The sequence below is a fragment of the Cebus imitator genome, unplaced genomic scaffold (assembly GCF_001604975.1).
Source record: "Cebus imitator isolate Cc_AM_T3 unplaced genomic scaffold, Cebus_imitator-1.0 Scaffold591, whole genome shotgun sequence".
In the NCBI taxonomy this organism is placed as follows: domain Eukaryota; kingdom Metazoa; phylum Chordata; class Mammalia; order Primates; family Cebidae; genus Cebus; species Cebus imitator.
In genome coordinates, this window is record NW_016107906.1 from 310,579 (window position 1) to 334,532 (window position 23,954).

The 23,954-nt window shown below is 35.0% G+C and overlaps 1 protein-coding gene across 1 annotated transcript in view; it reads left to right on the plus strand.

Annotated features, from left to right (window-relative positions):
* Positions 1-2,041: 2,041 nt before the first annotated feature.
* LOC108294603 (DDB1- and CUL4-associated factor 13-like) overlaps positions 2,042-23,954 on the plus strand; it is a 145,199-nt gene continuing 123,286 nt past the window's right edge. The window contains exons 1-2 of the mRNA XM_037734231.1: positions 2,042-2,226; positions 3,612-3,744. Coding sequence (XP_037590159.1) covers positions 2,042-2,226; positions 3,612-3,744 — 318 coding nt within the window. The remainder of the gene's footprint in view (positions 2,227-3,611; positions 3,745-23,954) is intronic.

The window sequence follows — 23,954 nt, forward strand, 5'->3', positions numbered from 1 at the left end:
TCCTAATGCATAATTCAGTCCTGGTTCTGCTACTATTTAGCTGTTTTAACTTGGTAAGTAACTCAACTTTTTGGGTTTCATCTGAGGTCAGATGAACTGATTTTGAAGGTTGCTTTATTGGCACATATTTCTACGAGACTGGATATAACCCCGCTTGTACATATGAATGCTTTGCCTAGAGTTGCAATCATATAATACGTATATTTTTTGTTCTTGAACCTAATTTTTGTTCATTACTCAAAAGTGATGTACTGATATGATTTGTAAAGCATTACCACATAGATATGCAACTGGTGACTGGCAGAAAACATGGTTTTGAGAACAAAGGAAAGTGATTATGAAAGTCAAGTTTATCCAGAAGTAAAAATGTGTTTGAGTAACAGAAGTCTATGGGAAGAATTCAGCTGGTGTGGGGTTTATATCTGTCATCTTGCAGCAAAGTAAGATTTCCTTAAACTAACATTTATTGAGATATGTTTTAATAGATATTACTGTTCACTAAGCATTTTAGTTTCCCTCTCTGTGGTACCCTTTTTACATGAGTTTTCTGCCTGATTGACATAAGCCTTTGCCACATGACTTGCCTTAGCCAGTAAAGTATGAAGGGTAATTAGATGTTCCATTTCTGAACTGAAACCTTAAGAGGGCAGTGAACAATTACTGTGTTCCTTTTTCATCTACCTTGAGATCCACAATGTTCCAGAATGTAGGAAGGGAGGCATCAGACTGGGATTCAGCATGAAAACACTGTGATGAACATGTACATAGTATAAGCAAGGACCAATCCTATGTCATTGTAATCTGCTAAGATTTTTTTTTAGTTGCATTATAACCCAATTCACTTTTGACTATACTGTGCTTGCTACTGAGAAAATACAGTGCTAAGCAAGGCAAATCTAATCTTAGGTCCTTCATGGATATCTCAGTCAAGTAAGATGTTACAATAATGCATGATATATATATATATATATATATATATATATATATATATGTGTAGTAGAGGAAGTAGGAAATGAGGAATGTATTGGAAGAAGCAAACTCAGACTTGAAGTCAGAGAAGCCTTTCTCCACATTATGCATTTAAGCTGACAGTTCATCAATTAATAGGAGTGAGGCTGGCCAAGGGCCAGGAGGAGTAAGAGGGTATTGCAAGCAGCAAGAAAACCATAGATCAAGTTATAGCAGCAAGGAGGATCATAGGGGAGTTGAGAAACTCACTGTTGAATATGGCTGCATGACAGAACAAAGGGGGAACTGAAAAGGAATTTAGCTGGTGAGATAACATTATTAATAATGGTATTGAGCATTTATTGGCTTTGTGCTAAGTGCTTTACATACATTTTCCTCATGATTATTATCGCCACTTTACAGATGAGGAAATTGAGCCATGGAGAGGTTTAATAACTGCCTGTAGCTGCACAGCAGGAATGTGATCTTATCTGATGGGCAATAGGAAGCTACTGAATGATGTTACATGTAGGAGCCTCATGATCAGATTTACATCATAAAAAGATAAGTCTGGCTCTGGTCCCCAACTCAAAATCCTACTCTGGTTTGGGTGGGTGTGGACCTCAGTTTCTTCTCTTCTTATCCATCTGACTCCATTGGCCAAGGCAGATGACAGGAAGGAAGATGAAAGTTGTGGTATTGCAGGAAAGGTGATGTTTCTGAAGGGCATCGGGATGGTATGTGTAATGAAAAATGTTTGTGGTTACTAAGATCATTAAGATTTGGGCAATAGTTTTAATGACAATATAAATATAATAAAATGATCCCCAAATGAGCTCTTATACCTAATTTAAATAGTAGATGTAATATTACATCAATAATTTGAGCATTTCAATTTTCTTTTGACTGTAATGCAGATAATATAGTGGGTAAATTAAAGGCCAAGCTAAAAATCTTTAAAGCAGACTTTGTTAGTGGCTTGTATATTCTTTCTTCCTTGTTGACCGAGGTTGAATCACAGGATAATAATTTGTGTTTCTCTTTGTCATAAATAGAGACATATATAGACTGAGGGAGAAAGAGTTCTTCATAGATGGCTGTGACATCTCTGACAGTTGTTTTCTGCGAGTTGTTTGTCTGGTATCCATCAGAGGCCTCTGGAGACCTGGGCCTGACTGGAGAGGTCCCCATCAAGATGTTAGGGGCTGTGATTAATATGAATGGTATTCAGGTCTTTGTTGGACCGCCTTCTGTTTCAGTAGAATTCAAAGAGCAGTTGTAGGTAATTTTGGCATTTAGAGTTTGTTTCCTCATAACCTCCTGTATACATGATCTCCAGACAAACTATTTTCCACTTTCCCTTTTCCATTCCTTCGTTCCTTTATTTTCTTTCTTCTTCTGCTTCCTTGCTTATGTCCTTACTCCTCTTTTTTTCTCTTTGAAAAAGCTAGCACCTGCAGAACATAATATGCTAGAAATAAGCTAACTGTCAATATGCGTAAGAAGATTTGTTGCAACAAAGAAAGGATATCACAAGACATTGCATATATTAATCTTTCCTTTCTTGTCTGTAAAGACCTGGGTTTGGCTGCTTTTCACTTATATGTGTTTAAGGAAAGCTGCTGGGTCAGAACAGAAGATTTGGGGGATGATAGACAGAGATTTACAGCTCAAATGTCCAGGAATGCAAGTTGACTCTGCAATTGTGGTTTCTCCCTAACAGCCCCAAAAGACTGCATCCCTTGAAGTATCATTCCAAGAGGATGACTTGGCAGAGGTTTGCAATGCCCCTGTCCCCAAACAAACAGCCCGGCCAAGGAACTTGTCAGAAAAGATCAGTGCAGGTTTAGGGATAGTTTTTTGAAGTTTTCCTGAAATAACCAATAATGAGTTGCCAGCTTTGATAGCTCTTTTTATAGATCTTGCAGCAGCTGGATCAAAATCTAATGAAGATGTTTGCATCTGACAATGGCAGGTCTGCACATTTCTATCCTATTTCTTGAGTGCACAAATGCATTTCATTTGGGAGCATGAAAGGCATATTTAGTGACAACTGATGGTTCTTTGTTTTTTAATTCCCAATAATGTCTTCAGTAAGTGCTTTTGTTAACATTTTTGCATTATACAATAGGTGACACAGGAAGATAATCGGTGTGCTGAAAGCAATTAAAGAGTTTATATCCAACTTGTTCTGCCTATTAAATGGATCCATTCGGCAAAGAAGCACATTAGCATCTTTACAGTGGAATGATTGTGGAAATAGGTTATTCACGGGGCCTGTGCATCTTCCTCCCTTTGCAATAAGACATATCTTCAAGATTGGAGAAAAGGAATGAGCTATTTTTCTCCCCTTGGAACTGTAAACAGAAGTAAAACTATTAATAGATGCTGTAGCTAATCCCAAGAAGCTGCAACTGAGAGATTAAATAATGTCATGAAGAGAGAAAGCTGGAATGTAGGGAGGGGAAAAACAGAGGGGAGGGAGAAGAAGTGAGTCCCTGATCTCTGAGTTGCATTAGACAAGGACAAACTGAAGGATTCCAGCTTATCTTAGAATTGACAATTGGTATAACAGGAGATATCTGTTTTCAGCAAAGTAAATATCATTCCATCTATTTTCTGAGTACTCTTTTAACAGGAAAACTTATGTTTTATTTTTAAAGTAGTAATGAAGATGATTTTAAAAGGGGTTTGGATGCCACAGAGATGCAGCTGAGCCTAAAGGGGATGAATGGACTTTGTAAGCCAAAAACTATGTTTTGTGCTAAAAGAAAGGGAAAACTTGGAGGCCTTTGGGTAAGTTCACAGCTTGAAACTGGAACGCTAACAAAGACTATAATATAACAAGAGGGATTGGACTATAATGACATCTTGTTCCTGGTCTATTAGAAATGATTAAATTATTACAAATTTTGTTCCTACTAATACTCCTGGACTTTGTTGATGCTTTATTCAACGTTGAATGTGAGGCATTATGAGTCAGCAGCTCTGCTAAGGATTGTCATCTCTCTTCAGAGCTTTTCAGAAATTGTGAAGTCAGCATTGTTGATTCAGTTTAGTATTATTCAAAGTGTAGCCCACAATCACGATCATGACTATCATCATCATCACTTGGAAACTTATAAGAAATGCAGATTCTCTGGCTTTACACCAAACCTAATAAATCAGAATCTCCAAGGATGGGCCCCAGGAATGTGTTTTAATGAGATCTATAGGCAATTTTTGTGCCTACTAAATTTGAGAGGCAATGTCTTTACAGCTGAGAAATCTGAAGCTCAGAGAGTTTGAGTGAAATGTCAAGATCACACAACTTCAGAGAAACAGAATTGAATTTTTACTCAGGATTTCTTGTGTTCTAAGGTAGGCTCTTTTACAGCATCATTGGAATACCTGGTCACTCACTCTTAGGATCAGGAATTTACTTGCTTTCTGAGGATGGTCTTTCCTTAAAGGATTGTGATTGAGGATGCTTGGAATTTATGAGTGATTTGAACTGTTGTTCCCTTGCCACGATACAGGTTCTACTGTGTCTGTCAATGTGACTAGTTTCCAAGAGAGGCTAGACTGGGCCACCTTTTGATTTGCAAAGAGACAAGAAAAATATAAACAGTGATAGGTCAAAAGGTGGTAGTGTTGAAAACCCATCTAATTTCATCTACTGAAACACCATGGAGAGGAGAGAATGTTGATCATTTTCAACATTTTTATCCTTATTACATTCTGGGGGAAAGAAAAGATTCTGACAATGTTATAGAAGTAAATCAAATTCATTTGTGATTTCAGGTCCCTAATATCAGCAGTGAGTTGGCCTAGATGGAGGAATTCATTGGGTGCATGAGAATCTAGACCAGTATCTGGGAAAACAGGCTTATTGATGTCTGGCCCCATTGACTGTCATTATCTATGCTTGAGTAAGCATTAGCTCACGGCTTTGATATTCAGGCTGCATTGAGCACTCAAAGAGGGCCAGATACTCATTAGGATATAACTGCTTTTACTGGTGTCATTTTGCTTTCACTTCACAATTTTTTTTTTTGCCCTGTTTCATGATAGCATTTGGAAGTCGTAACCCAGAGCTTGAAATTTCCTATTCACTCAATGAAGACAAGCTTTCAAAGTGAAATTAATGCTGTCATTTGGTAGCTGATATCTTGAATAAAGTTTTTCAAGGAGGAAGGATGTTAGAGGAAAAACCTTTGGTATCTTATAGACAAAGTTTCCCACCCTGGGTCTGCCTTTTGCTGGTTTGTGTATCCTTGGACTCATTACTTTTAACCTTTTTGAATCATGGTTTCCTTCAGGAAACTAGGGACAGCGTTCTATAGCTCATACAGTGGCTATGTGAATTAAACATGGGTGTTCATATGTTCAGTTTGTCCAGGACCATCCAGGTTTATACCTATTGTGTTGATGTAATTATTTGTAGCCTTCTCTTTTATTCTGAATGTGTCGTGAGTTAGATGATGAATTGTAGAGTCACACTAATTAAATAAGATTACATGAAACATGCTGATATATGTAATGTAACATATCTCATTGGTATTCAGTAAATGAGAACTATTATTTGAAATATCTTATCTTGGAGCCAGTTGTATATCCCTACTAAACTAGACTTAGTTTTCTTCCCTGGAAAGCAAATGTCCAAACACTCATGGCTGTGCATATCTGTGCTAATGGGTTTGATAAACCTGTGCAACCTCTTTGCCTGAGCCTTCTCTTAGATCAGTAGCAGCAAGAGCCTAGAGCAAAATGGACTAGTTACTTCTGGAGAATTGGGTGTTGCTGTCACTTAGGGAGAATTGTCCCATTGGTATAGTATTTGAAGATTTTAGAGGAAAATTTATGTTACAGCAAAAATGTATATTACATTGGTTGAGTCTCTATTTAATGCCAGGTGCTCTACATTTCTGAACTCAAGGTGGGCATTCTTATCTCCATCTCACAAATGAAGACCCTGAGATTCAGCAAAGGAACAATTTTTAACATCATACATCTGAAAAGAAGAAAAACCAGGAGTAAACGTGGCATTTTTTCTGTCTCCTAGGCACATGCCCTTTCCACAACAATACTCAAATGCCATTAATGATGAACAGTGCTAACACCACATAAAATGAGTAATACTGATGAGTTTAATATCATTCCTGGCTACCTTTCTTTGACAAGTGGAGTAAAGCACTTTGTGTTAAGGAAGGAAGATATTTCTAAAGCTAACCTGGACTTCTTTGATCTCAGTGTTTCTCCTCTATATGTCCATCATAAACACAGCTTTTCATAGATCATTGAGCATCCTGGGTATTTATTGCTGCTATCCTGTAGCTTCTGCCAAACATCCCCAAATTAGGATTATTATAAAGCAGAAGGTCTGATTTGGGCCCGATGTGGGAGACATTAATAGATAAAATGGGGAGAAGAGGAGGAAGAGGAAAAAAAGGCAGGAATGACCATCAGATTAGGACACTCTCCTCTTAAACAAATGGGGACTTTTTTGAAGAAACCCATTTCTTCCCCATTTCCCAACCATTTTAGGCTAATTCTGACCTGCATTAGGTAGATAAAGATAAATGTGAATTTTAAATTATATTTAATCTTCATTAAAGTAATTATCTCTGTTAATGAAAAATTTGCTGGGTTGTGGTTGTGCAATAGAGTATGAAATCCTAAGTGAATAAAATCAATTTCATTTTCAGGCTAGCTTTTCTGTCCATTAATAAACAAGACACAGAAAATATATTTGCTCAGAGTCATGCAGCCTGCTCATAGCTCACAAAAAACCAATACCACTTACAAAAGCAGGACAGTTGACTCTCCATTTCTCACTCTTCATTTTTCAATCTAAAGGAGAGGTTTCATCCTGAGGCAGTTCCTTGAGTTTCCACACTGGCGTTGCTTTCCTGGGCCCATCTATGAGACAACTCTGGGTGATATCTCACACCCAAGCAGGTGCTGTAATGGAATGGTGTTTGTGTGGTGCAGTGTATTTCATGGAAGTGCTTTGGTTTACTTATCACATATGTATGAATTAGACCCTGGCATGCTTATGTTTCCTAATGTATGAAAATTGCTTATTTATTTCCCTACTGTTACAATGGAAAGAAACAGACTGCTTCTAAATAACAGTGTGCTATAGTGTGAAGCAATTAAGTGAGTTATGCATGCCCTTCATGAGGAGGATAATGGGAAATTGGTGCCAGCTAGTTCTCACTGTTGCTGGTGAAAAAGAAAAGGACATGTCACAGAGGAACAGAGACTTGTCCATATTTCAGTGCAAACATGAGGGTCTATTATTGTAGCTAAACCCTAAGATTGATTTAGTTATTCTGTTTAACTTTATTTTTTTTGAGACAAGATCTCACTCTTACCCAGGCTGGTGTGAACTGGTGTGATCATGGCTCACTATAGCCTCAGCCTTCTAGTCTCAAGTGATTCTCCCACCTCAGCCTCCCGAGTAGCGGGTATTACTGGTGCATGCCACCATGCTCAGCTAGTTTTTGTATTTTTTATTGAAACATGGTCTTGTCACGTTGCTCAGACTGGTCTTGAACTCGTGAGCTCAAGCCATTGGCCTACCTTGTCCTCACAAAATGCTGGGATTACGGGTCTGAGCAACTGCACCTGGCCTAAACCTTAAGATTGAGCTTCCATGACTTGCTTAGTTAAAACTTCTGAAAAAAATACAAAAGAACTGACAAGAGCACCATCCTCAGAAGGTAAGAGTTAAAGATGTCAATGACAAACTTTACCTTTATATCTCTTTCTTTTACACCCTCCAAACTTAACAATAATGACACAAACTACCCCAAACCAGAACGTGCATATGATAGCAGCCCTGCTAGTTGTGGGTGGTGTTATAGTGCAGTGAGAGGAGGAGCTCTACATTTCCTTCCATGGAGTATGAATTTCTATGTATTGAGTTAATGACATATATGTTACTTATTATTCATGAAATTACATAGTGCTTTTATGTGCTACATTTTGTTCCAAGTGCTCAATTATTTAATAACAACCCTATGGAAGTAGTTTCCCTACTATTCTTATTTTACATATGCGAAAACTAAGCCACAGAGAGATTAAATAACTTGGTCAAAGTTACACAGCTGGTAAGTGGTAGGGCTGGGATTTGAACCTGGACAGCCTGGCTCTGAAGTCAATGCACTTAAATAACTGTCATGCCTCCTTGATTCTCTCGTTTAGGTGTGACCAGGGTCAGATTACTGAATCACTCAGAACTTTGTAAATGAGAAAGGTAACATTTACTGAGGTTCTGCTTAGGTACTCTATTAGACTCTATGTAGATATCATCTCACTCACCTTTTGTAATTACCTATAAGGTAGGCAAATTTTCTTCAGTTCATGCACAAGGAAACTTGCTCAGAGAAATTTTGTAGGTCACAAGGCACGTAAGAGATGAAGCAGTTCGAGGCTTAGGTTTGCCTGTCCTAAAGCTCACATTTCTTCTACTATGTGGTGTTCTAGGGCTCTTAGGGGGACACTTAATAAATGTGAAAGTGCGCTTCCTGGTACATTATGCACTCAATAAAAGTAAACTCTGTAAGTGCTTGGCAAATTGCATGGAAATGTTTATCATTATTGTCAGTGCCTTGGTCTGATGGTAGCAGAGGAAAGTGTTCTTAATGGAAGGGTGTGCTTTCCAGGATACTGATCAATCAATAGTCAATGGTGATGTTTACTGCACTTATTGCTAGGAGATTTTCGCTTAGAGAGTTATAAAATAGAAAGGACTGATATAAATTGCTTAATTACAAAATGATAGGCCACATTCCTCCTAAATTCTCTGCTAAAACTCGGTTTCAGTGGCTATCAAGGAGCTGAATAGGCAAACTGCTTCTTGAAATTTTTGTTTTAGAGTAAGAAAATAACATACTCTACAAAGGATACTACTGTAATAAACACCATGTCCTCAACCTCAGGATGAGTACATTATAGGTGGTAATGGCTTCAGATTATTCTTTAAAGCAATAAGTTGCTACAATTAGATCAGCATCTCCTATATTCCTCTTAACAATCATGATCCTTTTTCCTTCTTCTCCCCCTCCATCCAGTCATCATCATGAATTTTGTGAATATCTAATTTATGTATTTTACTTTTAAACTAATATACATGTAATCACAATGATGACATTGTTTTAAATGTAAATATTTATATTAAAAAAGTTATTTAACTGCTCTTTTCATAATGAATCTCATGTGATATTTAACGATGTCAATAGAGATATCTCTAGTTCATTAATTTTTAGATGGTATTTCATCTTCTAAATACACACAAATTTATTAATACCCCTGTTTTTTTGGACACTTAAATTATTTAGAATTATTGTCATGCTAAATTGAACACTGAACTTTCAGCTTATATTGTTAGAATTATGTAAGTACTGCCCACAGCTGATGTCATAGGTTTCCATATCATTTTCTCTTGGTAATATCATTCCTCAATTCCTTAACCCTCTTCCTTTGATCTGTACTGGACCTGCTGCTTTGCTGTCCTCCCGGATTTTTTTTTCATTATCATCCTATCATTCCCTTCTTTCTGGTTGGTCTGCTTCTGGACCCCATTAAAGAAGATGTTATTCCTGATACTTGGTAAAGATGGTAAGAAAGACTTTGTGTAATAAGGACTACTACAATGGGGTTTTGTAGTAGGGAGGTGAAATTGGGCTCAAAAGGGAAAGTTGGGAATTTGTAGACAAGGAACAAGATAGTGTCAGTGGATAGAAAATTGCTGAGAGGAAATTACATCAGGGGCAAAGGGGATTCTGGATAAAATGACCTAACAAGATTCTTGCTGAATGTAGGCCAGGGTGATAGAACATAATCTGGAAAAGGTGGAGAACTAGGAACCACAGAAGACCTCAAATCACCAAAATAATTCAAAGAAAAAAGAAAAAAGCTGGAGGCATCATACTACTTGATTTAAAAATGTACTACAAAGTTATTCTAACCCAAACAGCGTGATGCTGGCATAAAAATAGACACGTAGACCAATAGAACAAAATGGAAAATCCAGAAATAAATCCATATATTTAGAGCCAACTCATTTTTGACAAAAGTGCCAAGAATTTTTAGTGGGGAGAGGACAGTTTCTTCAATGAATGCTGTTGGAATATGAATATTTATAAGCAGAAAAATGAAATTAGACTTCTCTGTTGCCATATATGAAAATCAAATAAAATAGATTAAAGCACTTAAATATACAACTTGAAACTATGACACTACCAGAAGAAAATATTGGGAAAATGCTTTAGGACATTGGTCTGGGCTAAGATTTTTGGTTAAGACCTCAAAAGCACAGGCAATAAAAGAAAAAATTAGACAAATTGGATTACATCAAGAATACAGCTTCTGCATAGAAAAAGGAAAGACTCAATGGAGTGAAGAGAAAATCTGTGAAATGGTAGAAAATGTTTGCAAACCTTCAGAAGCAATTAATACTCAGAATATATAAGAAACTCAAATGACTTAATAGTAAAAAAAAAAAAATCCCCAAATAATCTGATTTTAAAATGGGCAAATGATCTGAATAGGCGTTTCTCAAAAGAAGACATGCAGATGACCAACAGGCATATGAAAAAATGTTCAACATTACTAACCATCAGGGCAATGCAAGTCAAAATCACAATAAGCTATCATTTCATCACAGTTAAAATGACTTTTATCCAAAGGATGGAAAATAACAAATGCTGGCAAGGATTTGGAGAAAAGGGAATGCTAGTATATTGCTGAGGGGAATAAAAATTAGTACAGTCACTATGGGAAATAGTATGGCAGTTACTCAAAAAACTACAAAGAGAACTACTGTGTGATCCAGCAATCCCACTGCTGGGTCTATACCCAAAAGAAAGAAAATCAGTAGATCAAAGAGATATCTGCATACTTATATTTATTGCAGCAGTATTTATGACAGCCAAGATGTGAAATCAACCAAGTGTCCATCAATTGATGAATGGATAAAGGAAATGTGGTATATATGCACAATGGAATACTATTCAGCCATAATAAATAATAAAATCCACTATTTTTAGCAACAGATGGAACTGGAGGTCTTTAAGTGAAATAAGCCAAACACAAAAATACAATTATCCCATTTTCTTACTCATATGTGGGAAGGAAAAAAGTTGATCATAGAGGTAAACATAGTATTGTGGTTACCAGGGGCTGGGAAGGGTGAGGGATAATAGAGGTTGTTGAATAGATAAAAAACACAATTTGATAGAAGGAATAAGTTCTAGTGTTTAATATCACAGTAGGGTAACTACAGTTAACCCAAGTTATTATATATTTAAAATAGGGGAGGATCTGAAATGTTCTCAACACTGAAAAATGATAAATGTGTTAGGTGATGGAGATACTAATGACCTTGATTTGATCATTACACATTTTATGAATTTATCAAAATATCACATGGAACCCATAAATATGTACAATTATTATGTACAATAAAAATTATATAAATTTATGATATAAATTTATTATAAATTTATGGTGTGTAACTTATTTTGTAATATGTACACATTGTATACATATATATGCGAATATATATGTTAATTAGCTTGATTTAGCCAATCAAGCTAATTAACATATATATTATCTCAAACACATCATCCATTTGTGGAGAGAACACTTAAAATATACTCTTTCAGCAATTTTCAGGTATATAATACATCATTGTTACCTGTAGCCTCCATGATGCATAATAGACTTCTTAGCCAACTTTTCCCCAGTCTCCTTCCACCTCATCCCTGGTAACCATCATTCTATTCTCTGTTTGTGTGAGTTATACTTTTTTATGTTTCTTATATGGGATCATGCAGTAATGTTCTCTAGTTTTATCCATGTTGTTGCAAATGATAGGATTTCCTTGTTTTTAGAAGCTGAATAGTATTCCATTGTGTATATATACTGCATTTACTTTATCCATTCATCCACTGAAGGACACAGGTTGATTCCATATCTTGGTTATTGTGGATAATGCTGCAATAAATATAGGAATGCAGATATCTTTTTGACATACTGATTTCATTTCCTTTGGACATATACTCAGCAGCTGGACTACTGGATCATATAGGAGGCCTATTTTTAATATTTTGAGAAACCTCCATACTATTGTCCATAATGTCTGTACCCATTTACATTTCCATCAACAGCTTACAAGAGTTCCGTTTCCTCCATATTCTCACCAACACTTGTTATCTTTTGTCGTTTTGACAATAGCCATTCTAACAGGTGTGAAATGATATCTCATTTTGGTTTTAATTTGCATTTTCCTGTTGATGAGTGATGTTGAGAATTTTTTCCTACACCTGTTGGTCATTGTGTGTCTTAGCTTGAGAAATGTCTATTGAGGTTCTTCACCCATTTTTAAATTGGGTTATTTATTTTCTTACTAATGAATAGTTTGAGTTCCTCACGTGTTTTTGATTTTAGCCATTATTGCAAGAATAATATACAAATATTTTCTTCCATTCCATAGGTTGTCTCCTCATTTTGTTGATAGTGCCTTTTGCTGTGCAGAATACCTTCTAAGCTTTTTTTCTTGGTAATTGATTTGAATGCTAAATTGATTTATTGTATATATATATATATATATATATATATTTAAATAAAAACATTTAGAATTATAAATTTTCTCCAAGAATTGCTTGGGTGGCATTTTGGTATATTGATATGTGGGGCTGTCCTTTTTAAACTAATTTCAAAATATTTAAAAATTTTCTTGTAATGATCACCTTTAACTCCTAATTTATTCAGAAGATATTTTTAAGATGGTTCCACAGTGTAATGGTAGGCACTCTAGACTCTGAATCCAGAATATATTTTTAAATATCTAAAACTTTATTTCAACTTTTCTAAAAGTGTGTTTTTATTATTATTCTTATTAAGTAGCATTTAGAGTTAAAATATTAAAGTATTTTAGTTGAAATTATATGATCTATTTTTAGAAGTGGTCTATAAATACATTTGTTAGATTAACTTAATAATTGAGCTATTAGATCTGGTAGATATATTTAAAAATATTCCATTACATTTGTGGATTTAATGATTTCTTCTAGTAATTCTTTCAGTTTATGCTTTACATATGTTAAAACTATATTAATATTCTTAATTAGATGTTTATCAGTTTATAGTTATATTTACTTTGTGGCTTTTTTTCTTTTATCTTTATGCCATGTTACTCTTAATCTCTGTTAATGCATTTTGCCTTTAATTTTATTTACCTAACAATAATATTGCTTTGCCAGTTTATATTTATATTTATTTATTTGCCTATTTATTCATTTAATTATTCAGTAGCAGGTTTAGTGAGGTAAAATACACATAAAATAAGCTGTATAAATTTGACCTATAGACCTCAATCAAAAGAATAAATATATTCATCATCCCCACAAATTTCCTTGTGCCTCTCTTTTCTCATCCTTTCTGCCCGCTCCTCTGGCAACGACTGCTCTTATTACCATAGATGAACTTTTTCAGAATTTGTAGAAGTTTAAAGTTTTATATAAAATAATTTTAAAAACAATTTTATGTAAATATTATCATACATAAGTACTCAATTTTGAGTGCTTTTATTCACATAGTATAATTATTTTGAAATTCTTATTTGTAGCATGTGTATTGATCTTGCTTTTTCTATTTAATCTGATAATCTCTGTCTGAAATGGGGTGTTTAGATTATTTACATTTAATGTAAATATTGAAAATTGTTGCATTTAAACTTACTGTGTAGATATTTGCTTTCTCTTTGCCTTACCTAGTCTCTTTACTTTTTCTCCTTCACTGGCTTCTTTGGATTAATTGGACATCAATTATTCTTTCATTTGATCTCTTTTTTTGGCTTATTAGTTATCAATTCTTTATCTATTATTATAGTTGTTGCTTTAGGGTTTATATTATACGTCTTAAATATTTCACAGTCTACTTTGAACTGATATTATACCATTTCATGTGTAGAATAATTATTTAGATACATTTCCTTTTAAGTTATTAAAATATCCATATTAATAGTAGAATTTCTAATGGTCTAATTTTTATTTTTTCTGTTCTTAATGTCTGCTTTTTTCAGTTTATAATTTCTTTGTTCTGTATTCTTTTCTCTTTAATTTGAAACCCTAAATATAATTTATGTTAAAGTTATTCTGAGATTTCTTCATTACTTCTATCTTATTGTGGCTGAATTTATCTCCCTTATTTTTAAGTTTGTGGCTGTCTTTCTACATGCTCTGAGTCGGTTTTCCCACCCTTTCTGCTCTAATTCTATACCCTTCATTTATTTAGCAGGTGAGTATTTGCATCCACCTGGTTTACCAGGTGTCATTTTGATAGCTCCCACTTTCTTTTGATTTTGGTCTTAAGGAAGATATAGCCTTGGACCAGAAAGCAGTTTGGCTCACCTACTGTTTGCTGCTGCTGCTGCTTCCTCTTCTCCTCCTCCTCCTCCTCCTCTCTCTCTCTCTGTCTCTCTCTCCTCTTTCTCTCTCTCTCTCTCTGTGTGTGTGTGTGTGTGTGTGTGTGTGTGTGTGTGTGTGTGTGTGTGTTATTTTTAGTACAGTGGTTTTCAACTACCTTTAGACCTGAAAGCATCTGCAACTTTTCTCAGCCTGTTCTCCAACAGAAAACCCTGCTTTAGTGATGAATTCAGTCAGCGATTTTCTCTCTCTTCCTTGTAATGAAAAAATGTCCTGTTGTTCCCTGTTCCTCTGCAGGAGTTGAGTATATGGTTATTTTTGTCTGCTTATAGACCTGGGGTCCAACAGGCCCTTGGCTTCAACCCTGACCATCATTATGAGTTTCTATTCCATTTCTGGTGCAATGGACTATATATCTTGTTTTGGGTCCTAAGTATGTCTTTAATTTTAAATATTTTATTTTTCAGTTTTATTTTGGTGCAGTACAAGAAGCTCAAAATACAAATTCATAGAGCCATATTTATTTGGAATCTTCTCTTTATCCCCAAGACATTGATGACAAATTGTTTTATTCTCATTACCACAGCAGAAAAAGTACTGAGAGAAAATTCCACTAAAAAGTGGCTGTAACTCTCTCTACTTTGTTCCTAAAGTCTCTTGCTTGTGATGCAGATATGCTTAGTCCTGTCCTCAACTCCATTAGATTTACCTTTTTGTATAAGAATTAGAGAAGCAGAAAATCAGTTATTGGTCTGGAATGGTCTGGAATGACCAACACTGTAGGATCATTGGTAGTTGTTTTTTTTTTTTTTTTTTTTTTTTTTTTAACAGTTACATTTTAAATTAAAAAAAAAATGAACAGGAAAAAAGGAATTACAGAGACCTCCCATTCTCTGTATCAGATAAAGTTGTTCAGTGGAGTTAGAAACAAATCCAGTCTTTCCTGGGTGTTCTGATCTTCTCTCTGGAATTAGCACTTTACATCTTATGACTCCTGTTGTCAATCTCTGCTTTCCTGTACCAGTAGGGAATCTCACAATTATGTAACATTTTCTTTTTAGCCTAATGGAAGCAGTTTATTGTCTACTTTCATCACGTGCAGTATTGCAATGGGGTTCTGTTTTTCTCAGATAATCTGGAGATGGAGGGAAAGAAACACCTCATTTTTATTATTACCTTTCTTAACAAACTCTTACATTCTCACTAAAGCTCCACAAACATGACAACGCATGCATCAGGCCACCTGCTTCTGTTTGTGTGACATAAGTAAATTCCTCTCAGTAGTAACATTACAGTTACTACAAAGCATCTGAAATTATGAGGGATTCTTCATCTGGTTTCTTTTGGAAATTGATTTGCTTGCATTGGTAGAATTTATGCCTTGATATTTGAATTTCTAATAATTTAAGGAAAAAGCTAAGATGAAAGGGAACAAAAAATCTTCATTGAAACACAGAACTGTTTAGCAATGATTAATAAGTGATTTTCTATGATCATCTAGCTATTGAGCTGTTCTCTTTTTTTTGATAATTTCTAAGAACCTGGATTCTGGAACTAGACTAAGTTCAAATGGTTCTTCCATTTATTAGCTATGGGGCCTCAAACAATTTACTTAACCCCTCTGTACCTTGCTTTTCTCATCCATTAAATGGGGCTTGAGATTGTAACTACTTCAAATAGATATTGTATGTATTTAATAAATACATACATGCAAAACACTTTTAACTGTGCCAAGAGCATAGTTAATGCTTAGTAAATAATGCTAAATTATTTTTTATTGTCTACTATGTGCAAGGCTTTATTCTAGGCAATAAGGATACATTGGTGATCATGACAGAACAGCTCTCTTCTATCAAAGAGATTTAGTGGGGAAAAACATAGTAAATAAATAAAACAAAATATTAAGATAATTCTAAGTATTAATAAGTACCATAAAGAAAATTAAAAAGTTTATAATTTTCAACACTGGAATTGAAATTGCTAACCAAACACTTATTTTATGGTTGAGCAAAATAGGTAAGCCCAGTGATAGATAGTATCACAAATTCTCAGAATTGTACATAATTTGACCTGGAACCATATCAAAGATATGAAGAATGGGTCTAGAGCATCAACCTAATTCTGTGTGTGCCAGACACTTGTATTGGAGGATTATGTCTTCATCTTTAGTCAATTCTCTTCTATTGTCATGGGTCACTCTCCCTGCAAGGATTTCTCTTTCCGCTGCTTACTTTATTATTCTAAATTTAACAATTTACATGTAAATGGGATCACTTGCTTCCAAATTCGCCATTCCAATGGGTTGCAGTCTAGATGAGGGCTGAATCAATTATCATTTTGTTTATCTTGTGCTTTATCTTGTATTATACTTGATTCCAATGCGTATATGTCATAACTGATTAGTCCACATACAGGAGTAGCAGAAATTGAATTACTGTAGAAAGCCATTAAGGATATAAAAATCTGTAGCAAATAAATGATGGGACAATTTATTTTGCCTATTGTTCATTAGGTTGGACTCATTAGGTTTCATTAGGTAGAATCAGAAGGCCAAAAATGATACTACTTCTGAATCTACAGTTTATTGCCAGAAGAGGACACACTATAAGATTATAATATATTAGAACGTTGGTAAGCCGTAGGGATATTCATTGCAGCCAGAGGCTACCTCACAGCAGAGTCTGGGGAAGCCAGTAGTAGCTTCCTGTCATCCTCTCATAGCAGGGCTATATCAGACACTCTTTCCCTTTCAGACTACAAACAACTAATGTGTGCATGGAACACCACAGGACCAGAAAGCCCAAGACTGAGTTTCAGGCAGGGCTCTTGTTCTCCATGGGCACATAGGCACTTCACTGCTATGTGACCAGAGCCAATGTAGGAGTCCTCTGGGGGTCTCGTTGAAACTGGGTGCACACCATCAATCTTGCTGATAGGCTAGTATAAATTAGCCCCAAACAACACTATTAAAAACTGTATTTCATGCCTTGACCGGATTTCAGTATCCTGCAGGTAAATCTCTGATTTCAGAAAAACAGCTCAGGCCAATTCCAGACCTCCTGGGATTAACCCTCTTAGCACGCCTATTTTAATGATGAATTAAATCTAATCCCTTTAAGGTTTCCATAGTTTCCTCTATATTTGGTATAGAAAAAATTACTACAGATTTCTGGGTAAGCGTATTGTATAGAATATTAATGTAGCATTGCTCTGATGAATGTGGATAGTAGAAATGCAGAGTGGTGGGTTTCAACTGATCTCTAATAAACTTCTCAGAGTATTAAGAGATTTGGGAAGACTTAAAACCTAAAGCACTGATCTCTAGGTAACATTAAGGATTCATTAGAGGAAGTCACACCACAGAAGTTAATTTTATCTTCTGATATCTACGTAACACAAAAATGTTCTGTATTTTTAATTTCAAAGCATTCGACAAAAGCTTTTGTGGTATTTTTGTGGACAAGAGGAAGGAATATGGTCCAGACAAATGGGACTTATATCTAGTAATACAACCTGAACCTACATTGTTCTTGCTAATGAATTGGTGCTAACTTGGGGGGACATCTCAAAGAGGCATCCCATTTAATGATTATATCTAACAAGATACAAATCTGGAAGACACAGCTAACACATTCCAACAATGCAAAGAGATGGTGATGAGCTATATAGCTGGGCCAAAATGATTAAAATTGAATGTAAGTGATGTCCACCTCTCATTTTGCAATAGCTAATATTCATCTAATACTTACGAGGTGCTAAATACTGTCAGGCCTTTTCAAGTTTCAGCTCACCATGTCCTCACCACCTGATGAGGTCAGTATTTTTACTGCCTCTAGCACTTAGATGTACTCACGAAGTTCAGGGAGTTTAAATAACTTGCTCAAGATTTCAAAGCTTTTTAGTGGTGAAAGCAGGTTTCACAGGCAATTTGACTCTAAATCTCATGTCTCAGTTAGATTCCGGGTAAGGATTGGGGAAACTTAACTAATAATCTTAGTAAAATATTTTAAATAGCCAGCATGCTCACTGTAAGCTCTATGAAATAGCTTCTGCAGCTACTGGAAAACAGATTGCAGTAGTTTCCATCTCTTTTTTTTTTTCTCCATTCCATTGACATTTTTTAAAGAGTAGGGAATAAAATCTGGTTCTAATAATGGTATTCCTTTGCTGAAAATCTTTCGATAGCTCCCTTTTACCTAAATTCTTTTGCTGAACTTGCATTCACAGCTTCACCTCACACTACCCTTCTGACACTACGCACTAGTCACTTTAGGCCGCTTTGCACAAACTCATTCTGAATGTCCTAATTCCTCTGCAAATTAAATTTTTGACACCTTTCCCAGGTGAAATGCTGCCTCTTCCAGGAGTAGCTAAAAGGCTGAAAGAACTTTCTAACAAGAGTAAAAATTATTATCATGATTATTTTGTATTAATTATTCATGTGCCAAAGGATACCACACACTGGTTTTTTTAGTTCAATCACCTACTGAGTCTCATTCCTGCTATCTCTTGAGAGAAATTGGACTCTCATATGCTGACCTTTTGTGCAAGACTAGATAAAGCATGAGCACAATCTGTCTGAAGCTCTTACAAGAAAGCCACCTGTGAACAGCTGTTTGTGCTGTAATAAAGCTTCCCTGGAGTACTCTGGCTCTCGGATGCGGCTACATAGTCCTGTGTGATTTTGTCAGAGATTCAGAAGTGGGATGGATTGGACTTAGAGTCCAGTCAAAGTTGTCAATAACTTGTGATATGGTTTGGCTCTGTGTCCCCACCCAAATCTCACCTTGAATTGGAATAATCCTCACATGTCATAGGAGGGACCCAGTGGGAGGTAATTGAATCATAGGGGTGGGTTTTTTTCTTTGCTGTTCTCATGATAGTGAATAAGTCTCATGATATCTGATGGCTTTATAAAAGGGAGTTCCCCTGCACAAGCTCTCTTGTCTGCTGTCATGTAAGATGTTCTTTTGCTTACCCTTCATCTTCTGCCATGATTGTGAGGCCTCCCCAGCCATGTGGAACTGTGAGTTCCTTAAACCTCTTCTCTTTATAAATTACCCAGCCTTGGGTATATCTTTATTAGCAGCATGAGAAAAAACTAATACAACCTATTCCCGAACACTGTCTACAGCATTTCTCCCAAGAAATTTTTTAATCTTCCCCGATGCCCCGTTCATGTATGTACTTTTGTCCTCTGTTTCTCATTTGCATCAAAACATGTGGTGCTTATCAATGAAGGAATATTTGACACTATAAAAAATTATAGAAAACATTTTCCCTATCTCAATTCCAAGGATAGAAGTAATTCTTTATTTTTAATTTTTTTTTTTAACTACAGCATTCATCAGGGATCTTCTTACATTTGACCAGACATTAAGACACACCACACTCCAGTTTGCTACACTTGACATCAGTCTACTCAGAGGACACAGGACAAGAACCAGAGCTGGTCCACAGGGCAGCTGCAGATATTTCACTCCACAGCAGTCCTTGCAGCAGTCTACACAGCAGAAGGCACAAATGCCTGTGGTCAACTCACTTATGAAAAAGTGAAATCCACATTGGACAGGTGCGGGGGCTGCCCTGGCTTGAAAGCCTCATGCCTGGCAGGAGCCAGTATCTGTTGTGACAATTCCATAGACAGAGCTTTCAGAGTCCCTACTCAGGGCAGGCCAGTTATGAGTCAGCACATTTAGAGAAACCCAAAGTTTGGCCTCACATCAAGGATATATAGCTCTCCCAGGTTGGATACAATCTATCTATCAAGGGTCCCTTCTTTTTATTATAATCGATGTTGCTTAATAACATAGTTGACACCTACCATCTTTATTTCTTTCCAAGGTAACAGCTAGGATGTGAACCAAAGGTCATACTCTCACATAGAAACAAAAAGCATTTCGTTAACCCTTTTGCCCAAATATAAATATATTGTAAATGTTATAATTACTTTTATTTTTTTGGATTGGTTGCAGGAATGTTGAAACATGAATAGCAAACAAGGGGTGAGGGAATTCTAATCACGGAGCATTGATTTGCTCAGACAATAGTTGGATTATCTTGATTATCACTTACAGCTTTTTGGGGTGGTGTAAAGCAGTAGCATCACAGTTTTAAGAAACTTTAAAAAAGATGAATACTATATTTCCTCTAATTATAATAGATTTGTTGAGCAATGACTATCAGTCAAATACTTTAATTATGCTAGCTCAAGGGCTCTTTAACATGATATGAACTGCCTTTATTTTGTTAATGAGAAATTAGGACTTGGAAGATTAAAACATTTGGCTGATTCCACGAAGACAAATCCATACATGCTATCAATCAACTGATTTAAGATATTGCCTCTAGAACTTACTAATGAGTATTCACAGTTTTCAAAACTATGTATATTTTGTCATGTTCACTTAAGATAATGTCATAAACATTTCCAATAATTTTACCTAGTATTAATGGTCATCATATATAAATACCAGCATATTGTTCAAATATACTGAAATATAATAATTTACTTAACAATACCTTCTTCTCACAGATATATTTTAGTTTTATTATTTCATCTCTGTAATTAATGTTGCCAGGGGCATCTTATTACATGTAATTTTTTTGGAGGGGTTCTCCGGTTACTTATCTCATGATTTCTTCTGCTGTAAGGAGGAGAGAGTGATCAGTTTTTCCCCAGATCTGATACATACAAATTATATTCTGCTAATTTCACCATGGTTTGAAATTATTTACATTTTTATTCCATATAGAGTTATTTTGATTTTTAGAGAAGGATGTGGATTCAATTTGTTTTTTTTTTTCTAGTTGCTAACCAGTGTTCTTATTCCTTATTTAAAATGATTCTCTAATACTGTTTGTAAGAGTATAGTTGTAATAGAGGAAGTTCCTAAATATTTTGAATCAATTTCTGATCTTTCTCTTCTAATTCACTGAAAGATATATCCATTTGGGAAGTAGTATCACGGAGTTTTAATTATTGTTTCCGTGTAATACATAATTCACTTTCCCGTTATACACTGTTGACGTTTTGTGGCTATTGCTTGATATTTTCATTTGTTTATTTTTCAGAATAAATTTCAGAATCATTTGGCTAAGTTCCACAATGTGAGAAAATCCCAATGAAATTTTAATTCGATTCACCTAACTCTATAAATTAACTAGACTAGACAGTTTTGCAACATTTTGTCACCACTTTCTGAAATACAGTATACTTATCTACGTTTCCCTTTTTCTCTCTCTATAAACATATAAACATATATATGTCTTAATTTTATTCTGTCTTTTTTTAAAGCTAGGTTGGTTATATATATACATATGAACATATATGCATATTCTTTAATTATATCATTTTTCACTATACCAAATGAAACATTTCTTTTTTCCATTGTGTTTTAAAAATTGTATAAAATACAATTTTTGGCATAATAATATTACATGCCTACATTTAAATGTCTTATGTTTCAAAAATTTTAGCAGTTTAAAATAATTTTTAGGTATACAATATTGATTTCAAAAATAATTACTTTGTAACTTTTCAATACTTAAACAATTACTGAATTTCCCAGAACTTTCCAAATAACACCATATAATAACAATATCCTTAATTTGTTCTTGATTTAAACGGATTCACTTTAAAAGTAAATGGAGAGATATGTATGTTTTGTTCAGTAAAAAAGTAATTTGTAAAATTAAAGTAAATAATATTTTATCATTAAATTATTTTTGGGCACAAGATAGTCTGCAACAAATACAAATGAATTATTCTATTTTTCTCTCTATTTATTAAAATAATAAAGATTACCAAAGATATTTTGTGTTTATTGAAATGATGATGTGATTCCTATTATTTAGCCCATTTATATTGTATATTACAGTAGATTTCCTAATGTTGATCTATGCTCTTTAATACTCCGAATTAACATTTCTGATATAATACTACTTGATCAATGTATGAAAACAATGTTTTAAGGAGCTTCTTAACAAGTGAGAGTTAACTCACAAGTTGGCCATTAGGGTGGTGAAAGATGTGGAGAATGGCATAATATGAGAACTACAGTCTTTAGCCTGGAGAAGAGAAAACTTAAATTATCTGCTTTAGAAAGAAAATCATGGTAATTTTTAACTTTAAAGGACTTTTATCACAGAAGATTATTTTAATTTAAAAATTTTCCCGAGGGAAGAACTAGTTAAAATGGGGTTAGAGAAATACAGATTGAAAACATTTTCTATTAACTTCAGAGTTTTAAAATTTAAATATTCCAGTCCAAATGATTGAACCTCGTCATCTATACAAATGTTGAAGCAGAGGGTGGATGATCTTTGATCTGTAGAAAATCTTTGGCATAGGTTGAATGGTTGGTCTGGATGACCTTTTAGGTAGTTTCTAATTGCAAAATTATGAATCTGATTTTTTGCCTAAATAACACATTATGTGTTATTGTTTCTATTCTATAAATATTTTTTGAAAGCAATATGGTAGGCAGAATTCTAATATGGTCCCCCAAATTCCTGGCCCCTAGTATATTTGTTTTTAGATAAGAGAGTAGAAAAATCACTCCATCATAGGCCTCTTATAAGTAAGGGGGTGTAAAGTCCCTCAAAAGAGCAGAGATAATTAAAAAAAAAACCTCAGAAACTTAGATACCTGGAGACTGTAAATAATTTAAATTGAGAAAAAATGAGGATTAAATGTCTTAAAGTGAGTATTAGAGTTGGTAGAAAGGTACATTCTAGAAGGTAATTAAAACTAATGTAACCATTTTATTTATTTATGTCTTTATTTTTATTTTTATTTATTTTTATTTGTTATTGTACTTTAGGTTCTGGGGTATATGTAAAGATCATGCAGGATTGCTGCATAGGTACATACATGGCAATGTGGTTTGCTGCCTCTATCCCCCATCACATATATCTGGCATTTCTCCCCATGTTATGCCTCGTCAACCTCCCTATCCCCCACTATCCCACCCCTAGACCCCCAGCAGATTCTAGTGTGTGATGCTCCCCTACCTCTGTCCATGTGTTCTCATTGTTCAACACCTGCCTACCAGTGAGAACATGTGGTGTTTGATTTTCTGTTCTTGTGTCAGCTTGCTGAGAATGATGGTTTCCAGATTCATCCATGTCCCTACAAAGGACATGACCTCATCACTTTGTATGGCTGCATAGTATCCCATGGTGTATATATGCCACATTTTCCTTGTTCAGTCTATCATCGATGGGCAATTGGGTTGGTTCCAGGTTTTTGCTATTATAAACAGTGCCGCAATGAACATACGTGTTCATGGGTCTTTATAACAGAACAATCCTTTGGACATATACCCAGCAATGGGGTTTCTGGGTCAAATGGAATTTCTATTTCTAGTTCCTTGAGGAATTGCCACACTGTCTTCCATAAAGGTCGAACTAATTTACACTCCCACCAACACGGTAAAAGTGTTCCTATTACTCCACATCCTCTCCAGCATCTGTTGTCTCCAGATTTTTTAATGATCGCCATTCTAACTGGCATGATATGGTATCTCAATGTGGTTTTGATTTGCATTTCTCTAATGACCAGTGATGATGCACATTTTTTCATAT